We start from the raw sequence: 25,501 nt of genomic DNA on the forward strand, positions 1-25,501 counted from the left end.
GATTGCCAATCTTTCATCAAAAGACGATGTGGATTTGTGACTGCTGTCAAATTGGAGTCGGATCTGGTCAAGCCTTTTAATTCCAGCTTAAAAGGCCAAATCACGGAGTTAGGTATGATTTAACGCCGACCACTTCTGTTTGTGCCAGATTAAGCTAAAGTTTTACAATTGAGGTATAACTTCCCTGCAACACGCTGACATAGTCTCTCGGGCCGAGAAACGGACCAAACTTTAATTGCCGTCGAGAAACCTGCTCAAGCCACGGTTGTCTTATCTCTGCATTCAGATCACAGGGCAATGGAGCCATTCGTGCCGAAAGGTGATCAAGGGATGCTGCAAAAGTTTGACTACATCTAACTCTTTCCAATGAGATAAAGTTCACGGTAGCGCTTATGCAACCTACTGACAAGACCCACTCTTCATCATAATACGGGACGAACAATCCAAGTTACGGCTTTATGAAACCGTTGAGGATGAATTCAAGAAGGATCCAGGAAACGTAATGAACTGGACCCCCAAGTGGTCCTTCAATGCTCAACTGTCCTAGGGTTCGGGACCCGTTTCGATTTGAAATTATGGTATTGTACCGTAATTTGACGATGTCTGAAACTTCTTGATCATAGACACCACGAAATAAATGAGAAGATCAAAAGGACGCTTATGCGAGAGACTGACATCGCCTATATAATCATGAACTACGTAATTGGTAAGCGAGTGGCCACTGCAACCAAGTTGTCATGCACCTGGACCCACTCTAGTTGTCACTGGCTGTGTTGAGAAACCATACAATGATTGAATTATACAAAGGTTCTTTTAGAATAATTAGTAACAATATACTAAGATCATTAAAAACATATAATTAAAATAGTAATCCTGCAAAACATGGCCCATCATAGGCATAAATAATCAATCAGTCACTACATTTTTGATAAATCTAAATAGACCACCAAACTAGCTTAGATGAACACTACGAATAATAGATAGAAGTGAGAGATATTAGTTTATGCATTGCGTAGTAGTACTATGATTAACAATATTGTTCTACCATCACTCTCAGAGATCGAATCGGCGAATCATTTTAGATCAACCATTCAACCATTCCAATCTCATGGTAGTAACGAATCCTCTCCGATGATATGGTCGGCGCAACATGCCTCCGTCGGTTCATGCGCTACCTACTAATTCATCTCATCCTAGCAAAAAGTTCTCCAATCCTCCACTAATCATCCCCAGAGAAAGCAAGTATGATGCCATTGCTATTTCACACACATATACATCCGATTACTCGGGAAAGTAGCCGAATAAGCCGGTCGACATGCAAGAATGTCGAGAGTAGTATAGTAGTAGAATAGAATGGAGTCAAAACTCTATGCAGAAAATAAGTCGAAAGCAAGCGCTAAACGACTGTAACGTTGTTGTCGGACGCAAGTCCAACAAAATGATCTATGAGCACAGCGAGCGAAGTGCTGTAAATGCAACCCTCAATCCAAGAAATCAAAATTTTTAATCCGTATCCCGTTCTCCAGGCTCCAGTGTAAGTAAGCGATTGACATAAAATTCGTAATGGTGAAAAGATGACAGCCAAGCCTAGAAGTCAAAGTTGAAAGAGAAAGTGGCTGGCTGTTTAAAGTAGTATAGCGAACGACAGGGGAGAATCGAAGGTGTCTACCACGCGGGGTAGAGTAAAGGGTTAATGTACAAGCGAATGTCTCCAGCGGCAGCAAGCGAAAATCCGTGACTGAAAATGGTCGAAGTCGACACGGAATAAAAAGGCCAGGATTGTCGCGAGTGCCGGAATTAAAATTATCGACGGAGTAGCCGGTGGAGAAAACCACCGACAGGTAGATATGTATGCATCAGAGTTGATGCGGTGCATGTACAGTAAGCCAACAGATGCAGCAAGAGTGCATCAGTAAGAGCGAAAAAAATTATTATAACACTGTATCAGCAAGATAATGCTAATGCCAAGTTCAAAGCAATAACAGCGCTAGTGAAATCAGCGATGCAAATTGTGTCGACGGGGGGACGGCCGCCGATGATGTGTATCCACATTTGACGAGGTCTATGAGTAGAGTTTGAGGTCGATTGGTGTCTAACGAGCCGCTTCAAGGTCCGAGTTGGAGGCTAGGGTTTCTCCTTCCCAGAGGTGCTGGTCTTCGGTCGGGCTGAGAGAGCCAGATGAGATGGAAGATGAAGAGCCAATAGCCCATTCATCGCCGTCGGCAATCGCATCTCCGTCGAAATGAGCCAGATCATAGCCATATTCATCTGGTGCATTTCCCCTTTCAATGTAGTCATAATCCCAGCGGAATCGCTTATCTGGCTGAATTCGCGGCAGGAATCGAGCTTTGGCGAAGTAGAAAGCGACGGCAGCAAGGATACCACCAGTGACGAGATCTACAGCATAGTGGTGCGACAGGTACATGGTAGCCCACCACATCCACAAGGTATACGTCACGAACAAGGGCTTCAGCTTAGGGAAGACATGACTCATGAAGAGCGCAGCGATGGTAGAGTCCGCAGCATGTAGAGAGGGGAAAGCACCAAAGACCACGGGGGATGCGTGGAATCCAGATGTGTAGAGATCGATGCCAAATAGAGCATCAATGCGGGCCAACCCGGCTGGGTCGCCTTGCATCGAGTAGTCGGCCGGGGCAAGGCCAAAGCGATTCTCGTACCACGGAGGTGAGCAGGGGAAAATCAATTGAATGGCGACAGCTGTTAAACTGATGTAGCCGAAGGTCTTGGCAAAAACGGGCAGCGTTTTTGGCGGTCCGAAAATGAAAATTATGATCGAGACCACAAAAGGCGCACCGTAATGGCAAATTCCATACGGCAGCCAGGCGAGAACATCGAGCATTGTGCTTTGGTGGGCGGACAGGATATTGCTAATGTTAGCTCCATACAGTATATTTTCCAGAGCAGGCAAGACGCGGACCCAGATACCAGGGCGCCAGTCGGAAGGAACAAATCTGAGACTAATTAGTTTCTATACGAGGTTTATGCAGGTGACTTCAGGCCTAACATACTGGCAAGCGTAGAAGAAGATAAGCCATGCGGCAATTGGAAGAAAAGGCAGGAAGAACTGCCTGGTAATGGGCAAAAGAAGTGATGTCAAAAGAAGCGAGGCGATGGCAGTCTTGCCGATAGGACCGGGCGACTGGATGACCGATAGTGAAAAGATGCCAATGATCACGAGCAGCAGATACTGCAGGTCGTAGACACTCCAGCGATATGACTGCAGCGAGCGCAAAGTATCCCCGGGCGAAAAGGAGGTCTGCAGCGAAGCGATGGACGAAGCAGGAGACAGCCGACTACGTAACTTTGATCGGAGTCTCCGTCGCATACGATGCGGCATGAGCAGCTTGAAGGAGCGCCATGGCACGACTGGGATGGGCACTTTGCTGAACTGTGTTTGCTGTCGATCCTTCCATGCCGACATGGATATCGACGGGCTCATCATGGCTGTGTTTGGAAGGGAAGCGTTCTAGAAACGCTCCTTGGTTCAGGAATGCTTCCTGGACACGGTGGTAATATTATGTAGGGGCGGGCGGCGACCGATTATATCACTTCCCTCCTTGAGGCTGATGACGGCAAGGACTCCACGACGACTGAGTTGGTGGGACTGCAGCGCAGGCGATCGACTCTTATACACAGCCTCACTTGCGGAATCGTCGGCCCCTTCGATAGGCAGACCGGGGCGCACGATAAGCGAGGAGGTAGAGAAGCAGTCAGGTCGAGTCGCACTGGGCGTTAGAACCGAAGGAGGGAGAGGACGGTCGCGAAGGAACCACGAGCACAGAAGAAAGGAAAGAGAAGACAACGGGGGAAGGGAGGAGGAGGATGAATTAAGAGAGGAAATGAATGGACCGACTGAAAAGGGAGAGAAAGAAAAGCTTTGACGAGTGCGCAGTCAGGTCAGAACGGGGACAGCAGCAGGTGGTGTGATAGCAGCCAGCCTAGAGCCAACTGGGCGAGGCAAGGCAAGAAGGGGGCGGGCGGCGGGTATCTCTGCCGCTGCTGATTGGCTGATAACGGCCAGCCCGTGTATCGGTACTGCCAAGACGGTATTACCGTACCGCCAGTACCGCTATCGCGGCGCGGCCAATGAGCGTGCACCCAGGCCAGCTGCGGAAGAGCCGGAGCTGCTAATGTGAATATTATCTACTAGGACTTACTCATTAATATTGTGTCGACCGGAGCCCGCCAGGCCGACGCCGACATCTATAGTGCTTAAAATACTGAAACTTGCATGACTTATTGTTAACTCAGAGAATGAATAACGACACGGCCCGACGTTCACACAATAGTAATATCAACACGAAGAAGCAATAGCGATAGTAATAGGCAGAACAGACACAGTCAGAGTCGAGACTAACAGGGTGGGCCGCGGTCCAAAACGGAAAAAATACCAAGACGCTAGGCCACAGATCATGGAGTGGCTCCCCCATTTTTCATCTTAATATTAAATACTTGCTCGCACGCACACCCTTACTTGTCAGTAACCAATACCAATGAACTCTTTTGCTTCGCTTTGCGGGCCGAGTCGGCAGCAGACGTAATCCAGAAATACTACAGGAGTGCCAAGTGGGGGTTTGAATTCATTGCTCTAGAGTCTGTAAAGTGATGGCAGCACGGAAACGGAGGAGCCAGGCTCCGAAGGACGGACCGACCTGGAGGAAGCCTCCGTGATCATCGTCAGGCGCTCCTATCTACGTAGCACTATCTACATAGTGCACCTCATACTAAATACTAAATACTAGGTGCATGCGCGACTCGTCAGAAGGGCGGCCATCAGACAGCGCGTGATACACTTATAGAAGAGCTATAATGGATAATGCTGAAACACTTCCGGCTTCACGATCTCAGCCACGGCTTGTGCACACATAATTTGAACGCGTTGGAGGCTTAATCTGCCATGCATAATGTCCCAAGGGTCGACGCTTGGCGCGCTAGTACGTCTGCATGGTAGCGGTAATACCGGTACGGGCAGAAATTTTCCTCATTACGGACGAATCACGTCCGCCATGCAATCTTACGCGCGTTAAGTTCGGACAGCCTGTTGGATAATTTAACGGTGCTGGCACTAACTAGCTCGAGCAGACTCAAGTGTTCTTAGGCAAATGATTGCCAATATCCGAATACGCCGGACTGTCCTGCCTCAATAAGCACCGATTCGCCAGCCAATCAGCCAGCGCTGTGGCCGGTTGGCGAGCTCACACCAGCCTTGCCCAGCCCAGCCCAGCCTCATGGATTGATGTTGCTATTAATATGCCTGCGAATACGAGTATACGCAGTCGAGTAAAGTGTACTAATTGTAGACTCTTATTACACATAAGTGGAAGCTCTAACAGGTAGATACGTGTACACTCTAGACTTTGGCCTCTTTGGCCTCCGCCCACCACTCACTTCAGCCAAGATGATACAAACGTGGCGGCGTCAAAGCGCGCCTCATCCTCATACACCACGATCTGACACCATGCATCGACCAGATATCTGTTCAACCGCCAAGTGTGATGTGTTGTGTGGCTCAAGTTCTATCACTGTCACACTTCTATAGTAATTCTATAGTAATTGTCAGGATGACTGATTATCAAACAATCTCGGCGAATAATTGTTTGACGACTCAAATACATGTACTCTCTCATCTTAGTATTCACCAACTATCTACTATTCATATACAACTGACGTAGCAACGCCCCTTACTCGGCCATGATGGATACCCCAGTTCAACATTGTACCAGACAATCCGCATCCAGACTGAGTTTTGTGGTTGACATCATATGATGTCACTACTCAGCAAACACAACAGCGGGAGTATTACCGGATATATTACACGCTTTCTTCAAACTACATATGTACACTCCAAAATACACTACGAATCTCTCTCGTAATCACATACAGTTATGAGTTCTTGATAAGATCGTTCGTGGTTAATCAATTTTATGGTGTAATCGTCAAGTGCGGGGATGTGCTGCAGATCATGCCATCTCTTAGTTTGATCGGCTTGTCAACGGAGTACACTCTACACCAATGTGCATACGCCAGAAGCGATGTAGATAGCGCATTGGCATGTGACTTGTCGATATGCACGCTAACTGTCCGAAGCGTCAATAAATTCACTACTAGTGGTCAGTAGTAACGACGAGAATAGTTGATGCGGTGTACGTAGTCATGCATTGTCGATGCAAAAGTTTGATGTATGCAGGTATTGGCGGCTATTGAGCGATGTCACATGCATAAACACAATTGATCTAATCGTGCTCATTTCGATATTCAACCGAGTTGTATTCAGTATACTTATGCTATTTGAAAAGAAAACATAGATTGACCAGTCACATACATCGATAATGATGAGTACCCCCAAACGCCATTAGATAGCAACGCCAGATATGCTTATTTTACCAGCTCATTTCGCTAATAATTGAAACAACTTCACCAATCCCATGGCCGCGCCAGCAGCCACACCGCCCACAACTACCATCTGCGCTCCGCCAAATAATCCGCGCCGAATATTCTCGCGCCCTTTCCACCCCGTCACAAAGCATGTCTTACCATAACCAAACACGAACAGTGCAACCACCATCGTCGCAACAGACCACCCAAGAGCGTAGAATGCATCGTTCGGTCCGACGAAGAAATACGGGAGTAAAGGAATGAATCCGCCAATGAAATAGCCTAGTGCTATCGTAATCGCGCAGGTCAACGCCCGTGACCCAGACGGTTCGGGCAGTGTGTGGTGGAAGTTCATGAGGAATGATGGTAGGTTGGGTGAGTCGATTAGATTGTTGGTTAGGTCGGATACAACCTGCGCAGGGAGATCGTAGGGAGCGAAGATATCGGAGATGATGATGGCGGTGTCTTGTTGGTTTGTGGCGGTTTGTTGGCAGGTTTTTTTGAGAGTTGCATGGTAGGACTCTCTGTTTGAATTAGAACACAACTTCTTTCCAAAAAGGTTTCTTTCGAACAAAGGTCTGGTATACGAGGTAGGTCAACTCACTCTTCACTCTTGGCACCGAGATACCCTCCCAGTCCCATCGAGATAGCTCCAGCAATCAGCTCAGCCAATCCGCCAAAGACAACCACCTTGGTGTCCTGCAGCGTCGAGAGACCAGCTGTCAGGGCAAACGGCACGGTCAGGCCATCCGACAAGCCGATGATGGCGTCGGAGATGACTCGAGCATCGACAAAGTTCTTTTTCTCGGACCGACTTCCCTCCAAAGTCGACCCAGAATCGTGCAAGTCAACATCGTTGCTCAGTGGTAGCTGGGCATCTTTCTCGGTATCTGATAAGGACGAGTCGGAGATAGGCGAGTAATGTCCTAGCAGGTTCTTGACTGTGGAGAGCGACATGCTGCTGAATGGATAGATGTCGAAGATGTCGACGGAATGGTGTTGCAGCACAACACGTGTCTTATCTTATGTCGTACTGGCAAGACTTGCACGTAACACAATCACCAAGTCCGAAGGTTAGAGGACAATGGCTTGGCCGGCATTGCTATAATATATGAAAAAAAGAAAACCAAGGGATAATTAATTAAATGAACGCGCACGAGGCAGTGGACCAAGCTCTGCTTCTGGAATCCGAAGATACTGAATCGAGTGGGATCCAGTAGGAGCAAAAGCTTTTTGGGCTGAGGGGCCAATCGCGGCAGGCTCATTTGCAATGAGGAGAGGGGAAGCAGGGGACTGATGTTGTATTGACAGCCTATCGAGCCATCAACGTGATCGTTACGACGCTGCTTCCCTTTGCACGTTGCATGCAGCGCCGTCGCTGATTGGCCGTGCCTGCTTCAAAGGCCAACTAAGCAATGCGGCTAGCGGGCGGGGAAAGCCGCTTAAACTGGCCAATCACACACAGGCCCTGTTTTCTATCCAACCGGCGTGGGCGACGCCACCATGCATCTGATATGGCCGGCTGCGATCGAGTCAGGAAATTATTATTTCCCGAGTCTCCTACCGCTACTGAGTATGTAGAACGTCTTCCAGATTGTTCTCGAGTGCGTGGTGTCTGGAACTTTGTATGGCGCACGTGGGTATCTCGATGCGGCAGTTTGTCCCGTGGACCTGGTATCTTTATAAAATTAAGGACTACAAGTGCACGAAAAAACATCACTGACAACGGAGAATCATATAACTCATCATTGGCCGACCAATCCATAGCTGGCCATATATATGTACGTCGCGAAAGATCCTAGCGCAAGATTACGCCATCAAAATACACAAAACCGACACAAGTAACCAAATCAAAACGAATCATCTGTAGTGCACAATCCGAAGTTGCAGGGTTCACTGCCCGTGAAAAACGAGACCAGGAATGTATAGTAGGGGAACGAGGACCATCAAGGCTTGTGGAAAGCAATTAATTACAGCGAATCGAGATACCAACATATCGTCAACCCTAACTTAAATAGAGGTAGGCGTAAAGTGTTGTGATCTCTGGTAGGTTTAATGACAGTCTGCGGCGATCGTCTTAAGCATGTCTGTGCACAAAAAGATATTAGAAATGGATCGTCGTATATGCTTGTGCCTTCTTACCGTCGCGTGACCTTCTTCTCTGGCTCTGGGGTAGCTCCGTTATCCCACAGTCTACTCTTGTACCCCGGGAATGAAGTGTGATTCCACACATTAACAAGGACGCTGCGTCAACTTATTGTCAGCCCATCATATTGTATACATTCGAGTACAGATTCTAAGGGCAGACGCACCTCTGAGTCTGATCCTTGTAGTCCTCGTCCTTCACATGCTTCATCGACACCTTCACGCCGTCCTTGGTGAACATAATGTTCTTTTTCTCCATATTGGCTTTTGTCTTGTTGCTGATGTCCTGCACAATCGTGTAGACGACGAAACCGACCACGCCGAGGACACCGACCACCAAGAAGAGAATAATCAGAGGAATCAAGTTGTTCGCCATTGTGAGGTTTCAGATCGAAATCGAGAGTTAAGATTGGATTTAATGGATGCTTCGAAACACGGGACACGACAAAAAAAAAGAAGTGACCGTGAATGTATAGAAAAACGGAGCCGAGGCGAATGGCGCACCGAGTTCGCGGATAGAAGGATTGACCGCGGAACGACAGGGGCGAAGCAGCGACGAGACGATACGGGATGCAAAATAGATAGTGATGGAAGCAAATGCAGTTGAGAACAAAAGATGAGATGGCACGCGATGACAAGAAGGACGACAAGCTGAAACAATTATTTGCCTGGTTGGAGGCGGCGGGGGGGCTGGCGCTAGCCCGGCCCCTGACCCAGACGGGCTAGCCGTTTAGATTAGATCTGCACGTGATAGAGATCATCTTTGATTTCATAAATATGCGACCGGCAGGTCAGCAACTCTCAAATGAGGTCTATATCATTAATTGTGATGGTGTGTAAAGATTGCTTGACTGTGAAACATGCAATATGCTATATCTTGGTGCATGATATAATTCAGTTTCTACAACTCACCATCCTCCTAACCTCGCTGCCAACTGCCGACTCCTTATACCAAACTCTGCCCGCTCGGTGCAGCACCGGAGGCCACATTATCGACTTTCCATTTGGGTAAAAGATGTTTTGGAAGACAGCCAACTATGGTAGGCAGGGTCTGGATGCCAGACCGGCTGGACTGACACCTGACACTGCTTGGTCGTAGTGGACAGAAAAGATGGCCTCATCAGTCAGACCAAGCGCGAAGATGAAGACGTCTATTGAAGCCATATATCCAAAGCTAGGTCGGCTCATAAAGGGTGACATCGAAACAAACTATATCCCCACCAAAAGCCTTCGAGGCCTTTGCAGAACTAGGTGACAACCTAATGCTCCCCGAAAGTCATTCCGGAGCCGTCACCTTGGTTGCTCTTCTGTTGTGGGTCGAACATAATAATTACTCGTGAGCAAGCGACGGGGCCAACAATACCAGATTTTCAATTGTTCAGGTTGAACATGTTCAAGTTCTGTATATCAGACTACACCCTGCCGCCACCTTACCGTACCTGCATCGTTTTAGATCGAGTAAAAGTCGATGTTGCTGACAGTCTACTAGCAGCAGCCGTTCAGCATTTTGCACTGGTGCTAGTATATTATTCGCGATATTGATCGATTGATCAGCACCAAGAGCCTGGAACTTTTGTAAAGCGTTGCTCAGCGGATGCGTTTGGTTAGGGCTGGGATATTAGACTTTAGCGAACAAAAATCTTCAACATGATTGGCGTAGCAGCTTCAGATCACGGAAGACAGTAACTAAATGACGTTATATTGGGGCCAGGCATATGCCCTTGTGTGATTGGCTATATCATATTGCCAAGACAGCAGCATCCATCGAGCTGGCAGCCTTTATATAGGTTCGACTTCATGATCAACCTTTCTTTTCTACGTCAGCCGCGATTTGCGATCAGATTGCACAATCTACGTCAATGATCATGTCTTCATAAGCTCGACTTTGAACTTGCCAATAGCCGCCATTGTTTAACGTCAGTTCGCGTGAACCCGATCTGCATGTTCGATGCAGGGAGATCAGTGTATCCCATTCTCTAGTCATGCAAGGCCATCCACCCAAGTTATATCAGCGATGCTGTCAAGTATGAATATCATGCTTGTGGCGTAAACGCGTTGCGTTATTTGGGAACCAATCATTAACCGGTGCTCGACTGTTCACTGGGAGAAGCTGCTAGGTAGATGAAAAATAAAAACAAAGTATAAGAATGGCGTAATAGCGCCGTGCATAAAATGCTTCGCACGCACACCCCACGCACGCATCTAAAGCTAGGAGCTGTCCCCTGACCAGGCTGACTTCAATTCAAGAAGCATCACGCCATCTGCTACTAGAACAAGGTGCTGTCGTATACTCGATATTTCTATAGTAAACGAGCCGTAGAAAGCAAGTCACTCTCCCAGCCATGAGTTTTATGAATTCCATGAATTGTATAGAGAATGCTGCTCCAAGCAGAGTACGACATTCATCATGATCCTCTCAGATCAACAGCTCAACACCCTCGCCGTGGTTGGCCGTGCCTCCTCGGCACTGTCAATCCTCGGCGTCGCAACAATTATCATCACGTTCAGTTTTTCGAAGAACTTCCGCAACCCCATGCACCGATTGATTTTCATCAATGCCTTTTATAATTTGTTCGATTTCATCGCCACTATGATCTCGGTAAGCGGGCCAAATGCTGGGGATGAGTCTGCCTTGTGCCGTTTTCAGGCCTTTTCACTACAGATGTACGTTCATGTTAGGCGCTGTACAATATAATGATTAACAGAATGACTACAGGTTTCCATTAGCAGATGTGTTTTGGACCCTTGCAATGGCTTACGACGTCTTTCTTATTGTTTTCTACCATTATGATGCTGAAGACCTGCGAAGACTTGAATTTAAATTCATTACGATCATCACAGCCCTAGTCTTCATTCCTGCATTGATCTTCCTCTTCATCCGTACACCGGCAAAAGGCCCTATGTATGGAAGTGAAACAGTACGTATTTCTACACAGTTGGGATACGACTAGTACTGTATGCGCAATTCAAAAACTAACCTTCTATTCCCCGCAGATTTGGTGCTCCATATCTCCTCAATGGGTGGTTTTCCGGATTCTTTTCTACTATGGACCAGTCTGGTAACACACGTGTCTCCTTGACTTCTGACTTACTATCTAACCTGATATATTCTTATACCAGGCTACTGATCGCATTTGCAATGATCCTCTACTGTCTCGTCGGCATTCGAGTCTTCAAGCTACGACAGAATCTCAACATTGGACGAGCGGACCACATCCAACTATCATCCAAAACCTCCATCGAGAACCACTCAAACACGAAAACATCTAGCACCCTCCAAGACGATGAGATAAGCATCCATACTACCTCCGAGCACACTATTGAATCCCCAAAGTCTCCTATCACGCCTCCTCCCACCTCCCGGATACATCCCCGACCCAATCATCACCAGTCAGGAGTCTCGTTTCGGCACTATGTGTTGATGCCGTTGATATTCTTCCTTGTTATGCTATCAACTTGGGTGGCGCCTACAATAAACCGGGTTCAGGCGTTTATTCGTCATGATCAAACATCATATCCACTCCTTGTGGCAGTGGTTGCGACGGGGTCGCTAAGGGGGTTTTGGAATGGGATTATTTTTATTACTATTGGAATGAAAGGACGTAGACGGAGTGGGAGGCTAGCTAATCATATTACTTCAATCACTTGATCGTGGGTAACGGTGGTTTCTGCTGGAGTTTAGGGTTAGGGTTTATATACCAGTTGCCATGTATTAGTTTTGGAATATTAATGAAGTGTACCCGTGGTTAAGGAACTTCATAAATTTAAATTCTTATAGCATAATTCGATCAATTGATGTACAACTAGACCATCAGTTTCGAACGACCTATTGAAGCTGGCGTGCAGCCTAGTGACGTGGCGTAGTTTACTGGTTTTGTATCTAGAAATCCCAACCCTAGACCCGCATATATTCGTGTTATATCTCACATCTCTTGGGATTAGACATATTTACCCTTATACCCTAGAAGACCTATAGTTGTCTGATGCTAGAGGACTAGCGTGCCTTCGGCTAGATAGGCTCTCTATTAATGCTACAGTTTCTGCCTCAGGCACCATGTTTCGTGCCATTACATTAAAGAAGTGCTCTTATTTAGTTTAGGTTACGGAAGGATGTAACAAAGAACAAAGTTAAATGAAACCCAACCTTATTGTATTGAGGGCTTGTTCGATATAGTATTATACTGTTGATAATAGAAATTATAAGCACATCAGTTAGTGCAATAAAGTTATGTCTATAATAAGCTGAAGTCTCTCCAAATATAATCAAGTATGTAGTACATACAGACCTTGACAGTGGAAATCAACATCAGAAGATAGCAACCACTATTAACAGACTAATGTAAGTAATTACTCAATAATAGTTAGAATATACAAAAATATCTATATTTTATACCTAAGTCACGGTATATACAACTCTCTAATGCATCTATATGTACATATACATATACATACTCATGCTAAAGAGATCACGTTATCACTGGAAGTAATATTGGCAACAAACATTGCTCGCCCTTTAGTGATATCCTTCCCGTTCAGATTAGCATGAAACACTATCTTAGTACCGTCAACCGAGAAATCAGTTCCTCCAGGAGCACTCAGTTTCCCAGCATTCTTCGATCCTGTCCCCGTCTTCAGCAATGGCGCATACGGTGCATACTGCTTCTTCCAGGGGCCAGTAATCGACGTGGCATAGCCATACGACGTGTCGTATTTCTCAGTGTTATACCAATTCGACGAGAAACTCAAGTAATAAATCCCGTCCTTGAGCATTATACTCGGGGCTTCGATCAGCGGTCCGTCGAGGTCGGATCGGTCGAGGAGCTGGATTGGGTCGCCGTCGGGGGTTATGCCGTCGGAGTGCATTTTTTGGAGCATGATGGGTGTTGAGTGTGTCGTGCCGTCGCCGTCGAGACTGTTCCCGTCGATTTTGTAGGTTACGTATATGGTGCCGTCGGTATCAATGAATCCGTCAGGGTCGATGGCGCCGCCCTGGGAAAGGGGACAGGCGAGAGAGGAGTTGGTTACGGTGGCGTTATACGGGCCTTGCGCTTTGGAGGACGTGGCTGCGCCAACGCAGTGTTTGCCGGTGGTAGCTTCCCTGGCGGAGTAGTACATTATGTAGCTATTGTTCGACTATTTAGGACAATTATTAGTTGGTATCTGCCTTTGTGAGGGTGGAATGATTGAATATAATATACCACTTTGATAACATCAGGAGCCCACAGCGAAACAGAAGATTTAGATACCCACGTGGGATAGGGTCCGGGCAGAGCATCATGTCCGTCGAGGAGTGTCCAGTTTACAAAATCCGGAGAGTAGGCCGTTTGCGCATGGACATGGTTGCCCGTAGTCCCAAAGGCATAGTAATCGCTACCGGTATAAACGACGCTGGGGTCAGCGAAGCTACTATCCAAGACTCGGTAGATATGAGCACATGCACTGCCAGAGAGCAGGGCGAAGATATATGAATGAGAAAGCATTTTGGCCTATTCACGTTTGTCAATCATCAATCATGAGTTTCCTCAGTTTCCTCAGACGGCACCGAAAGAGACTTTATACATATATTATTATCAGACGGTAAGAAGCATCAGCTTGGGGGCCTTTGATGCAGCCATATCGCAAGATACTAAGCTGACACGCCACGTCCTCGAATTCGGATATAGATTTGCTGATCGTTGGTACTGGAATAAGGGTTCAGCTGTCGGTGATGTTTCTGCTACATGGGGGCTTAGTTCGACTTTCATGATTAAGGCTCATTAAGCTATATTGACATCCTAGATGCCGGCGCCATGATTGGCCTCCCAAGATGTGGGGCTGATCTGATTCTACCGAAAAGGGATCTATGAAGCGCGCAGTGCGGGAGGTTTTTTTCCATAGAATATCAATGGATACCTTCTAGAATAACATTCTCGATATTGGACAGAGGTAATACATACATACATATACATATACATATATATATATATAATGATATCTAGACATGACACAAGTTGAAATAATTGTCGAATTCTATAACAATCTAATTTTAGAAGCGTCAGAAATAGGACTTTTATGTTAGTCCCTGCGGGATGTCAAGTACTGCGGGATACCTCCCACTGTATCCACGGGATGTTAATACAGCTGAGTGCTGCTTATAACTATAAAAAACCGCTGATATAACGTAATTATATAACATATCCCTTTGCCACGAAACTGAAGTCGTGACTACGATCCGAGCCTGTATGTAGCGTTACCATAACAGAATCGTCACGGCCGTATGTTAGACTGTAAGACAACCCTGGCCGCAGCCTAAAAAGGTTAAAAATCACCTGATTAATCTCTAAACCACAATGTAAAGAGAAAAACTCAATGGGAGTTAAGAAGATTGGCGATTTAGTATGCTCATTCATGGTAGATACATTTCGTGCTCTACTTCTTTTCAATTATATACTATTCTTACTATTCCTATTACTACCCCCAGGTATAACGTACGGATCATAGTACAGACGTCTCTCACGTTCTCTCCAACCTATATCGTGACATCTAAAGCCATCCTTTTTTTAAAAAAATCCTTTATTCTTTCTTCTTTCTATATAATATTTTATAATAGTCTGTATAAAACATTTTATCAAGATCGTGCTAGTGCCATCTTTCTATCTAATACGTACTTAAAGCTTTAAATACAATAAACATGTTTTTTAATTTTAGCTGAACTTCCCAAATGGACCCACAGCCAGGGCTCCAGATGATTTTCAGGACAGAGTTGTGGTTCTCGCCATTAGAGAGTGCTCCACAGGTGTACCAGATGCCTAATTCATCAGCACAAAATGATATCGAGGTACACATTGACATTACAAAGAGCGCTCATTTCGTACGCCGTTTTTTACCAGAGTTCGTCGGTGATGGTTAAGTCCTTATCTCTTCTGCTTTTTTTTCTATGCTGTTAACTTGTCGCGAGGAGATACAGCTGGGGAGATACAGCCAGATGAAGGTATACATTCCTAGGATGAAAGACCAAATAAAACTCATCAGGGATATAACCTTTAGTTGATTATGAAGTATCCGAAGATTTGTACAAAAAAATTGAGATTATGATATGAAAGGAAGATTCAGTACCACCAACAATTTTACCCGCCAGATACTTATTTGTCCAAAGTCTGCAATCATATGTAGTCCTCAGTTATTGCAAGGCTACTGAGGACTAGAGTCTGCAAAAGGACTAATGAGTTCGGTTCATACTTATGAATTTGGGATAGCCCCATCCGTAATATTTCCGTAGCCTGGGGTAGAGTAGTCACCAAAGCAGCTGGCATTGTAGTTGGCTTTATCAACATTTTGCTGTTGAAAGTTGATAAATGTTTGCAATTCACACCAGCCATCGTCACGTGCTCCACAGTCAGGTATACTCTCTCCAAGCGGAATAGTTCGCTGATTCATTATCATATGTACGTAGCTTGTGCTGTTTCCAGAGGTGTCATACGGAGAGTCACTCGAGTTCCGCGGTCGTTGATCTAGAACAGGGTAGGGGGCTTTGATAACCTCAAACAGGAAGTAGCCACCGAAGGGAGTTATGTTGCTCACTACTAGAGAACGATTTGTAGCCAGCTCAGTGGGCGAAAGATATTTTCCAAATTTGGATAGCCCTAGAGCCGTCATCATCGAGAAAATCTCGGTGTCATGACTGAAATCAAAATATATAGTCTGGTTAAGAGGAAATGTGGAATTATTGTCATCAAGTGTTGTGTTGAAAGCGATTGAATCATCTGGCGGGTCTGGCAGGTGCTGGATCAATCTGGCTATCAGTTCCTCAACAAAACCTAGCCCTATTGCTCGACCAACGGGTGAAGCAAATCCATTGTTTCCGTAGAATTGAATATCCAATGTGTACTCAAATCCGAGCCACTCATCCCAGGTGAAGAGAAGACAGAACGGGCTGTAACCAAAGGCAGACGTTTCATACGCACACAATGACTGTACGTCATTTAAGTCGTCCACCGTCCAGTTTGCACTTCTACCGCTGGATTGGTTCTGGAAGCGTAATGTCGCATCTTGGAGATAGATAGATTTCCATTGGTCAGTTGCTGAACCAGACGTCTGGCCACGTCCGTTCCCAGCATTTGTACACATTTGATCACCACCCATGCTATTGTTAAATCCTGTTGAATCGATTATTGCCTCGAGGGTTACATTCTGGGTCCATTTGGAGCCAAAGAACCCATACAAGAAAGACTCTGCAGACTGGAGCATCCGGACCATAGTTGTAGTGCGAGCGATCAGGTTTGAACCTGGGTTATATAGTTGGCCATAGTTGTAATAATGAAGAATACCGCTATCAAACAGTTCTTGACGCCCACGAACCGTTAATTCATTCTCGCCGAGCTGGTAGGTCCAACTATTCAGAAAAGACAGGTTGCCCGTAAAGACCGTGCCGTTCTCAATAAAGCCATTGATTCTGTCAACGACACCTGGCTTAGAGGTTGGATACCGAGATCCATGACGATGAACCATGTGTATTTGGGTAATATTAGATCCGTAAGGCAACGCGTATTCATCGACGCCGAATCCATCAGCATTTGGCCGGTAAGGGCTTTTTTATCAAAAAATTGTTAGGCGTTTTCCCTTTCTTTTAATTTTTCTTTTCCAATAAATACCTCAAATTTCCCATATGAGAGAAGATACTAGCCCCCTCTGGTTTATCAGGGACGGGGATGTCGGTCACCAAAGGTCCATTGGGAACGTAGGTAGGTTGAGCCGATAGTGCTGGATTTGTCTGTGCCAGGAACGGTACTCGTCCGGTTTCATATCCCCCTGATAATTCGAATGAGCCTAGTCCTATATGTTATGGGGGGAAGAAAAATACATACCGGCATATGGTCCGAAACTGGTCTGGAAATAATCCGGGATTGTTGTGGTCGTATCAGCTATAACGGTGCTCACACAGAGAGCTAAAACCCAGACACGTGCCATGACGCGAGAAGGAAATGTTAAGCCTGTCTAGTAGTTTAGAATTAATATCTCACCAGGAAAGTCATCGTGTGCTTTATATCTCAATATGGAATTGACCCCACATTACATATCGACTCTTGAAAACATGCCGCGTATTGAATGTAACATTGCGGCACCTCTAGCTTTGATAGTACGGCAGACTAAATTGAAGTTAGGGACAATGTCACACCGCGCACGGCAACTAGTAAAATTATTACCCAATTAAATAATTTTTTATAGAAATAAACAAGATAGTTACATGCTATTATCCCTGAGGGCACCCATCATGGAGCTCAAAGGCCAGCAGCATAACAGCTGTGAAGTATTTGTCTGAGTTGGGCCCATCGTATCCAGTCAATATTGTTGCGTATGCATGTCTCCGGCTCGTAGTTGAGAAGGGTATTGTGAGATTTCGTAAGGAGGTAGCATCGAGGGTAGACTATGCCAGTAACAAAATCCCGACATTTAGAGTGCATAGAAGGACAATGAAATTTATTTTGTTCATCATCTTGGACGATGAAAGTCTTTAGGACTGCGAGGTATGAGACTGATATTGTACATATTAATTCTTGGATGCTGAGGTAATTCCCTGGTGACCAGATGGCAGATCATTACACTTATTAGCCCCTCTCTTTCAAATTACTTGCCCTTTGCTATTTATGACCGGCTTGATCGACAATAGTAAACTACTGTGAAGAATAAAAAGTCAAATACTAAAAGTCAATATAGAGTGATCAGGACCCACTTCACTAAGGTTGAAGTTTGTAGGTGATTTGGGTTTAGGGAGTGCAGTCTAGTCTAGGAGGCAATTTCGTGTAGTATACATTGATGCACTTAAGGCACTTATTATTTAGCCATAGTATTGACTGGGAATGATTTTTGTACGGTATTACTGTAAAATAATAGGCGTATAAGCAGTAAGGAAACCCGAATACTATCGTATTCGGTATGAATGGATAGTTGACAAGGTTATATATATGAGTTTCTTCGTTTGCATATGCATAATATGACCCTCTCCAGACATATTTGATGACGTTGTTGCCATCTTGCTACAACAAGAATGAGGAGGTGAACTTAAATGTCCAGACCAAATGGTTGTTGCGAGTCATTTTATTTAGCTAACGGATATGACAACTTCCACGCTGGAGATCTGGTAAATGCAATAAACAGACCCTATTATAAACTATCGGGCTAGAAGAAAGTATAAGGCTCCATCCACATGACGACCCATCGAAAATTTTTATTAGGGCTGTGATACAGTTTAGTCTCGAGGGACCTTGGATCCTTCGGACGTGTCAGACTGCTCGGCCGTAGTAATGTGCAAACCCTAAATTTTGGTCAAAGAAAATAAAGACGGACACGCCATTGTGTATTATGTGGTAGCTTGAATAGAAATTTCAATAACTAGGATATTAGATACCGTGACGAATAGAGTTTAGAGACCACTTTGAACCGAATCCTAAAGCCTTTTCCTCTCTATAATTGTACGTGGTGTCCAATGGCTGGAGCTGCAAGTGTGAAAAGGTAAACTCATAGCACAGATCTCATGCAGGATGAAATTTGTCTTGCAATATGGCCTGCTCCATCGCCGGCTGTTTCCGGTTTCCCTGCTCCATTCTATGGCACATAAAGTCCAAATGTCCAACAAACTAGGGTTATCTAGGGTGGGAAGCGAGGGGGCGATCGCAATAGGCTATATCGTGGCTTTGGGGCGAAAGTGTTAATTTGCTAGCGTAAACCTAAAATCCCCAACAGTCGGACCCACAATGTGATGATCAGCGATCACAAATCCGAACTTAGTCATTCCCGACTTGTATTACTATATTAGCCTCTGTTCAATCTAGAAACTCAGGCCGTTGTCACATACAAGTGATTTCAGCCATGGTTCAAAAACGAAAAGAAAGGAAACGAAGTTGCTCACAAGTACATTATTACAATGAACACTCATAGTACTTTCAAAATAACGCAAGTACATTGTCATCGGATCGTTTTAGCCCCGTATTACTTGTGTTGATCAAGTTTCATCAAGATAGAAGGGCCTGTCGGGGGGGTTCCGTCTAAGGTATTTCCTGTGAAGGGCTACAAAGTACATTTGACAGCTATCACAGACAGCTGACTTCATGTACAATCTCAGCTAAATGTGCTGTCCAAATACAGGCTCCAACGTACTAGTAATGTTCTAGAAATTGTCGTTTCGGTCAATGTGAGCGACCTAGAGGGTGGCCGAGTCAACGGTTCCGCTTCAGTTTATTCTTCCTCTAGCCGGGTGACCGCCTTTGGTGCCTTCTCTCCGAGCTTTAGCGATGGCTACCATACATCGTATAATTGTATCGATTTCAATGGGTTGACGGTGACGAGCAGTCGCTAGCCTTTGGAGGTGTGTGGACATAATTCAATGCCCCTCCAAACAACACCATCTTGGTTTTAAGCGCTGGTGACGCTTGCCAAAATGGCGAGTCGGAAATTCCTAACTTCGATTTTGATGGCACACGTAAGGTAGCCCAGCAGACATGGATACATCCCAACGCATGATCCGGCCCTTGGGACGCCAGGCGATGCCGCATTCTATACACGAAGCATCCCGAGAACCGTCGAATACGCCTACAACGATTTTTGTATTTCCTTAATGGCCAATAAACCCGGGAAGCAAGAAGATTGCGAGACATATGTTAATCGCTCTAGTAACTGGAAAAACATGTTAAGAAGTGATCAAAATTCAACAGTTCAAGGATTTGATACCGGCTTCAATGGATTTCTCCAGCCCAAGTACGAGAATGGAAGCTGGGGCGAACGGGATCCAGCAATGAGCTCACCGACAAGTTCTCCTAACAGCTGTTTGTTCAATGATGCCAGTTATGAGACCTATAAGGGAAGCGTTTGGCTATATACTTTGTGAGTATCAAATTTTTCTCATACGTGCATTAAATTTCTCTACTAACAACTTCTCCAGTTTAGTTACGTGCCATATAACATGGGCAGTTTAATTACGAGCTTAAGGGTTAAGTATACTTCACTGATCGACTTTCATTTCTACATTTCTCCAATCTCGTAAATATCGGAGACCATCAAGCATTTCCGCCTGTCTACCAATTTCACTACACTGGGCGTCCTGGTTTGTCAACCCAGCGGGCTCGCGCGCATATAGACACGTCATTCAATGGCACTATTTCGGGAATACCAGGAGATGAAGATTCAGGGGCAATGGGTTCTTTTGTCGTCTTCACGATGCTCAGTATCTGGCCGGTACTGGGAGAAGATGTCTACCTTCTCAGCCCGCCTGCCTTCAGTGACGTTTCCATAACACACCCATTAACTGGGAAAACTGCAACCATCCGCAACATAAATTTCGATCCGTCCAATATATATACTCAGAAACTACCATGGATGGTAAACCTTGGTTGAAGAATTGGATTTCTCATGACTTTTTCACCGAGGGTAGTGTTTTGGAATTCACTTGAGAAAACAACGAGAGTCAGCGGGGGACTCAAATCAAGAACTTGCCTCCAAACTTGCCCGCATATCAATTCTAATAGATTCTCTAAGTATCTGTGCTTGAATGAATTCTAGGTGTTTCCATAATATTACCGACTGCAGCTGTGAAGTCGACGATGTCGTCTTCATCTTCTCAACCCCCAGCCAAATCTCGACCTGTACGCTTAAAAAGCCAACAAAAGCCCTGACTTACGAAGAGTTGACTTCACAAAAGCTAGGAAATATAGTCATGTACTTGATAACCAGAAACCAAAAGATCAGTCAGATACATTGTTTGAATTCAGATCCAACAGGACAATGGCCCCGGCCTCTCAAAATTTTGTATGTAATGATATCAAATAAATCAATTCTGATGATACCGACTCTCTAGCGCGGCCACTATTCTTTGCCAATGATGGAGACAGTCTCAGGAAATTGGAGTCACTTAGCTACACATCCTTATTGTTTTTAAATTGACACTCGACAGGATCTCTAGCTCGAAACGCACAGATCATGCTCAGCTGGTTTGATTTGAGATCTATATTTAACTGTCCTAATTTGATTTAAAAAAATGATAATATGATTCTAATCTCCAAGTAATAATTGAGTGTAAATTCCTCAAGGTAAGGGTACCGAGTTCTTTTGAAAGCACAATATCGGAAAGCAGAGTTAAGAAAAGAATAAGAATCACCAAGTACAGACAAGCGTGATGAGATATTGTCGAACTTTTAACCACTATACCAAAAAAAAAGGCACAACCCTTTCTTAGTAAGGATTCCTATGGTATTATAGTCGCATATTATTTCTGACAGATATCTATACTATACCCCCACCAACCAATGGGATCAGCGCATTCTCGTACTCCATCGACTTCCTATCAGGGACGATCGTCGAGCATATCGTCATGATGACTAAGTACATCCAACCATACCGCGCGCAATGCTGTCCCAATAATAATACATTCTCAAACCTACATACGATCCTTTTCACTGTCCAGTACATAATCCTAATCCCAATCCTAATCCTAATCTACCCCAAAACATCATGGTCTTCCTACCCATCTTCCCGATCTGCTTTCAGTGCGGCACGGATCAGAATCCCTGCCATTGCAAGGTCGTTGGTCCGACGCTCGGTATGTCTTCCCCTCTTCTCCTAAAGGCGAAATCAAAGGATAAAAGCTGATCTAGAGGAATAGGGTTTATCACATGTATCGTGGCAGGGGTAACATCAATCCATTATACCAAAACTCACACTCAGACTGATTTGCTCGTTTTTGTTATTTCAGGTTATCTGCTGGCCAGCTTCGATTTTCTGCGGGTGTAATGCGACGAAGACAGGGAAAGAGTATGTCTAATGCCATGTTGAATTGTTACACGAATAAGACTAATACGAGTAGCATGTTGGCGTTTCCGGTTAAGATAAATGGGGAAATCAGTAACATGATTCCGATTTAAGTACATCATGCTGAAACCAAGAGCGAGGCTGGGGATGTCGCTTGTTCGCTGTCAAAGGGTTAGAAGATTATGGAGTTTAGGTTTTCGTGACATCGTCTTTTTATTTCAGATACCGACTGGTGAATAGTTAAGTGATAGTGTAGAGTATCAAATTTAGCTACATATGACTGGCAGATCATTAACACGCAAAACATCGCAAATGAAACGAAAGTGAAAACTAGCAAGTACTTTGAATCACGCAGCAATACAAGGTATCGTGTTCACAACCAAAAACCGGCAGCGAGGCACGTTCCTCTTGATTAAGTTCAAGACAATAAAGTAAGCCAAGCCGCCTCGCTTGTAAATTATGAATATCATGCAACAGAATAGACATCAATGCCTCGTAAGCTCGTTCAGGTTGGCTCAGATGAAATCACTTGAGCTTTTCCTTCAGCCTTTGGAAGAAGCCGCTTGCCCGGTGTTTCTTCTTCTTCTCCTTCGAGTTGTCCTGAGCCGTGCTGCCGACAGGTTCTGAGGAATTGGCAGTCGGACCACTAGAGACGCCGGTAGTGACTGTGGGTTGAGTTTGCGACTGGGCTCCCGCTACTGGAGTGGTTGTGCGCGGCGAAACACTCGTCGAGTCGACAGGTTTGGTAAGCGCAGCAGCCGGAGCAGCTGTGGTAGTTGCAGCAGTAGCCGTGGGAGCGGGTTCTCCAGATTCGTTTGTAGTTGCGACCTTTTGCTGCAATTCCTGTTCAACCTCCTTCTTCTCTTCAACTGCGGCGTCGTTGGCAGCAGCCTCGGGGTCCTTGTGAGCTTCCTCTAGCGAGTCCTTGACGACACCCGGAACCTGGGAGGAAGGAGCTGTAGCTGGTCCATCAGTTATCTCAACCTTGTCCTGGAGTTCCTTTTCAACGGCTGCTTTCTCCTCGACGGCTTCGGCGTTAGCAGCTGCCTCGGGCGAGTCGTGAGCCTGAGAAATAGATTGCTTCACGACGTCAGGAACATCGCTTGCCGGGACGCCGTTCCTTTTAGGCTCTAGTGGGACTTGGCCGGCAAGAGCGGCGGTGGTTGAGGTTGGATGCGCTGATTGAATCGTCACTCCGGGTTCGCTTGTCGCCGGGGGGTTCAGAGGCAGGCTGGACTCTGGAATCAGGCCGCCTGCGGGGACAGAAGGAACTTCCAAGGCAGTATCCTTGTTGGCTGATTGACCACCAGGCACCGCCGAAGCACTAGCGTCTGCTTCATAACCTGCCTTGTCTGTCCTAACCGTAGACCCGACGGTGTTGTTATGAAGAGTACTGGGGTCAGGAACAGGGTCGCCGGGGTTCAACTTGATCGGATTGCCGATGCCCGCAGAGGCGGGAATCGGGTTGACAGACAATTCATTGACCTCAGTTGCAGGTGTCTCTGGAAAGCCCCCGGGAACTGAAGAGTCCTTCTCTTTGGGAACGGCGGCGGCCAGATTGGCGGTGGTAGATTGAGGAGTAACGCCAGCCATGAATGCAGCAGCAGTGTTTCCTCCTGTTATTGATTGGAAGGTGGTATCCGGTTTGAAGTCTTCAGGCAACAGCACGTTGTTTATATTATTATGACCGTCACTCTCTTGGCGAGCGTTGCTATCAGTGACCCACTCGGTGTCAACGACGAACTATAATTTATGACGGTACCCGGGTCAGCAAAAACAAACCAGACTCCGAATCAGAAAGAAAAGTAAGCAGTCTGAAGGTTGATGGTAGATGAGGGTGAGATAATAGAGGGGGGAAATCAGGCTTGAAGAGGTTGACAGTTGACTCAGAGAAAGCGGTGAAAGTGACGTCACCAGCTGAGTGACGGCGCAATGCGGAGAAAGCGCCAAGCAGAAATAAAATAACGGGTGAGCAAGCACAGTCTGAGCGAGTCCAACCCAGGATCTTTGAGCAGAGAGAAGAGAGGAAAGACACCGGCCCCTTGCATGGGCTAAATACTGGGGGGTGAGGGGTAGGTGATAATAATAATGCTGGATGCCTGTCGTGGCGCAGACGGCTACTAGCGACGAGCCGTCTGAATGCTAGCAAAGTCAATCCGCCAGGTGGAAGGGAGAGTAAAAGCACGCGAGAAGTTCATGGAAGACGAAAGAGCTCTCTCCTGCATACCTTGTATTGCACCTTTTCCTTGGTATCTGCGAAGTAGACTTCTTTCTCAAAGACGTCCCCGTTCTTGTCCAATTTGACCGTCTTTCCCCAGTCGTCGAAGGTGCCAGTCACGAAGACTTCGCCTGCCTTGTGCGGCCTGTAGTTGATTGACTAATTAGCACTAAATCATGTATATGTAGTGAATGAAGCGACTCGGTAGATAGAAAGATAGGTTGACGGTTGCCATGACCGTCATCCTGTAAAGACACAGGTTACGGGGTGGATAGGGCAATGGTGCGTACCATCTGAAAATGAAGCTGCCCATTTTGTATTGCAAAACGGTTTGCGACTGAGACTGGACACGCGCTTGGCCTGGCCGAAAGATTGTCTTGTAAAATCGAGACGGGAGATGCTTGACCGCTGCAGACAGCTCGAGCTTGCCACAGATTGGTAGTGGCGACCAAGGGAAATGAGCAGAACAGAAAAACAAGAGAAACCAAAGAAACAGCCGGTTGACACAGTATAGAGTGCGCAACACGAACAGCGCCAATTGTTCAGTATAAGTTATCGACAGCTATATGGAATTAATTGGAGAGAGCCTAAGAGCCTTGGTGGAAGCGATCTTTTCGGGCCGCACGGACGACTTGTGGAAGCATCGAGCGAGCTCTCCGGCAGGAGTCATTAATGCCACGCACTTGTCTTATTCCCTCTGCACTTAGTCCATACTCTTGCAGCTGGCAACGGCTTCTATTTCCCATGTAGTATGTGCCAACTCCTCCAGCCCGCATTCAGTAAGGCCTTGACGTTGAGCACCATTTGTTGGGAGCACTGTACCAAGTTGTCGCGTGCTCTCCACTGGTCGTCGCCAACCAAAGACCAGCTCCACTGACGTGCGAAGGATCTGATAGTGCCGCAGGAGAGGACTCTACAAACAGCATTGAAGCAAGCAGGGACGAAATAATGAGATCCAGATACAGT

At 45.9% G+C, this 25,501-nt stretch overlaps 8 protein-coding genes across 8 annotated transcripts; 2 read left to right on the forward strand and 6 right to left on the reverse strand.

The window, feature by feature from the left end:
- Positions 1-2,092: 2,092 nt before the first annotated feature.
- BGW36DRAFT_296325 (aureobasidin resistance protein Aur1) lies at positions 2,093-3,463 on the reverse strand (the record flags this gene model as incomplete). The annotated part of the gene is made up of 2 exons (XM_046211256.1): positions 2,093-2,972; positions 3,030-3,463. 2 exons carry the CDS (start codon positions 3,461-3,463, stop codon positions 2,093-2,095), a joined length of 1,314 nt encoding a protein of 437 aa, XP_046071774.1.
- A 2,946-nt stretch (positions 3,464-6,409) lies between these two features.
- Positions 6,410-7,353, reverse strand: BGW36DRAFT_427049 (putative vacuolar iron transporter Ccc1; the record flags this gene model as incomplete). Its single annotated transcript, XM_046220357.1, has 2 exons — positions 6,410-6,920; positions 7,001-7,353. The coding sequence occupies 2 exons, from the start codon at positions 7,351-7,353 to the stop codon at positions 6,410-6,412; spliced, it is 864 nt and encodes a 287-aa protein (XP_046071775.1).
- A 1,181-nt stretch (positions 7,354-8,534) lies between these two features.
- BGW36DRAFT_396892 (uncharacterized protein) lies at positions 8,535-8,917 on the reverse strand (the record flags this gene model as incomplete). The annotated part of the gene is made up of 2 exons (XM_046218231.1): positions 8,535-8,640; positions 8,709-8,917. The coding sequence occupies 2 exons, from the start codon at positions 8,915-8,917 to the stop codon at positions 8,535-8,537; spliced, it is 315 nt and encodes a 104-aa protein (XP_046071776.1).
- Positions 8,918-10,808: 1,891 nt separating this feature from the next.
- Positions 10,809-12,190, forward strand: BGW36DRAFT_416662 (uncharacterized protein; the record flags this gene model as incomplete). Its single annotated transcript, XM_046219350.1, has 4 exons — positions 10,809-11,205; positions 11,258-11,459; positions 11,536-11,600; positions 11,662-12,190. Exons 1-4 carry the CDS (start codon positions 10,949-10,951, stop codon positions 12,188-12,190), a joined length of 1,053 nt encoding a protein of 350 aa, XP_046071777.1. The 5' UTR covers positions 10,809-10,948.
- An 803-nt stretch (positions 12,191-12,993) lies between these two features.
- On the reverse strand, positions 12,994-14,021 carry BGW36DRAFT_427052 (putative endo xylanase; the record flags this gene model as incomplete). Its single annotated transcript, XM_046220358.1, has 2 exons — positions 12,994-13,674; positions 13,740-14,021. The coding sequence occupies 2 exons, from the start codon at positions 14,019-14,021 to the stop codon at positions 12,994-12,996; spliced, it is 963 nt and encodes a 320-aa protein (XP_046071778.1).
- A 1,588-nt stretch (positions 14,022-15,609) lies between these two features.
- Positions 15,610-17,498, reverse strand: BGW36DRAFT_449641 (histidine phosphatase superfamily). Its single transcript, XM_046221787.1, has 3 exons — positions 17,385-17,498; positions 17,172-17,328; positions 15,610-17,107 (listed from the first exon to the last, which is right to left on the reverse strand). The coding sequence occupies exons 1-3, from the start codon at positions 17,485-17,487 to the stop codon at positions 15,760-15,762; spliced, it is 1,608 nt and encodes a 535-aa protein (XP_046071779.1). The 5' UTR covers positions 17,488-17,498; the 3' UTR covers positions 15,610-15,759.
- A 2,633-nt stretch (positions 17,499-20,131) lies between these two features.
- BGW36DRAFT_396896 (glycosyl hydrolase family 92-domain-containing protein) lies at positions 20,132-20,963 on the forward strand (the record flags this gene model as incomplete). Its single annotated transcript, XM_046218232.1, has 3 exons — positions 20,132-20,357; positions 20,510-20,796; positions 20,910-20,963. The coding sequence occupies 3 exons, from the start codon at positions 20,132-20,134 to the stop codon at positions 20,961-20,963; spliced, it is 567 nt and encodes a 188-aa protein (XP_046071780.1).
- A 1,879-nt stretch (positions 20,964-22,842) lies between these two features.
- BGW36DRAFT_396897 (uncharacterized protein) lies at positions 22,843-24,848 on the reverse strand (the record flags this gene model as incomplete). The annotated part of the gene is made up of 3 exons (XM_046218233.1): positions 22,843-24,060; positions 24,545-24,680; positions 24,826-24,848. 3 exons carry the CDS (start codon positions 24,846-24,848, stop codon positions 22,843-22,845), a joined length of 1,377 nt encoding a protein of 458 aa, XP_046071781.1.
- Positions 24,849-25,501: the final 653 nt, after the last annotated feature.

This window comes from Talaromyces proteolyticus (genome assembly GCF_021365285.1).
Source record: "Talaromyces proteolyticus strain PMI_201 chromosome Unknown BGW36scaffold_6, whole genome shotgun sequence".
Taxonomy (NCBI): domain Eukaryota; kingdom Fungi; phylum Ascomycota; class Eurotiomycetes; order Eurotiales; family Trichocomaceae; genus Talaromyces; species Talaromyces proteolyticus.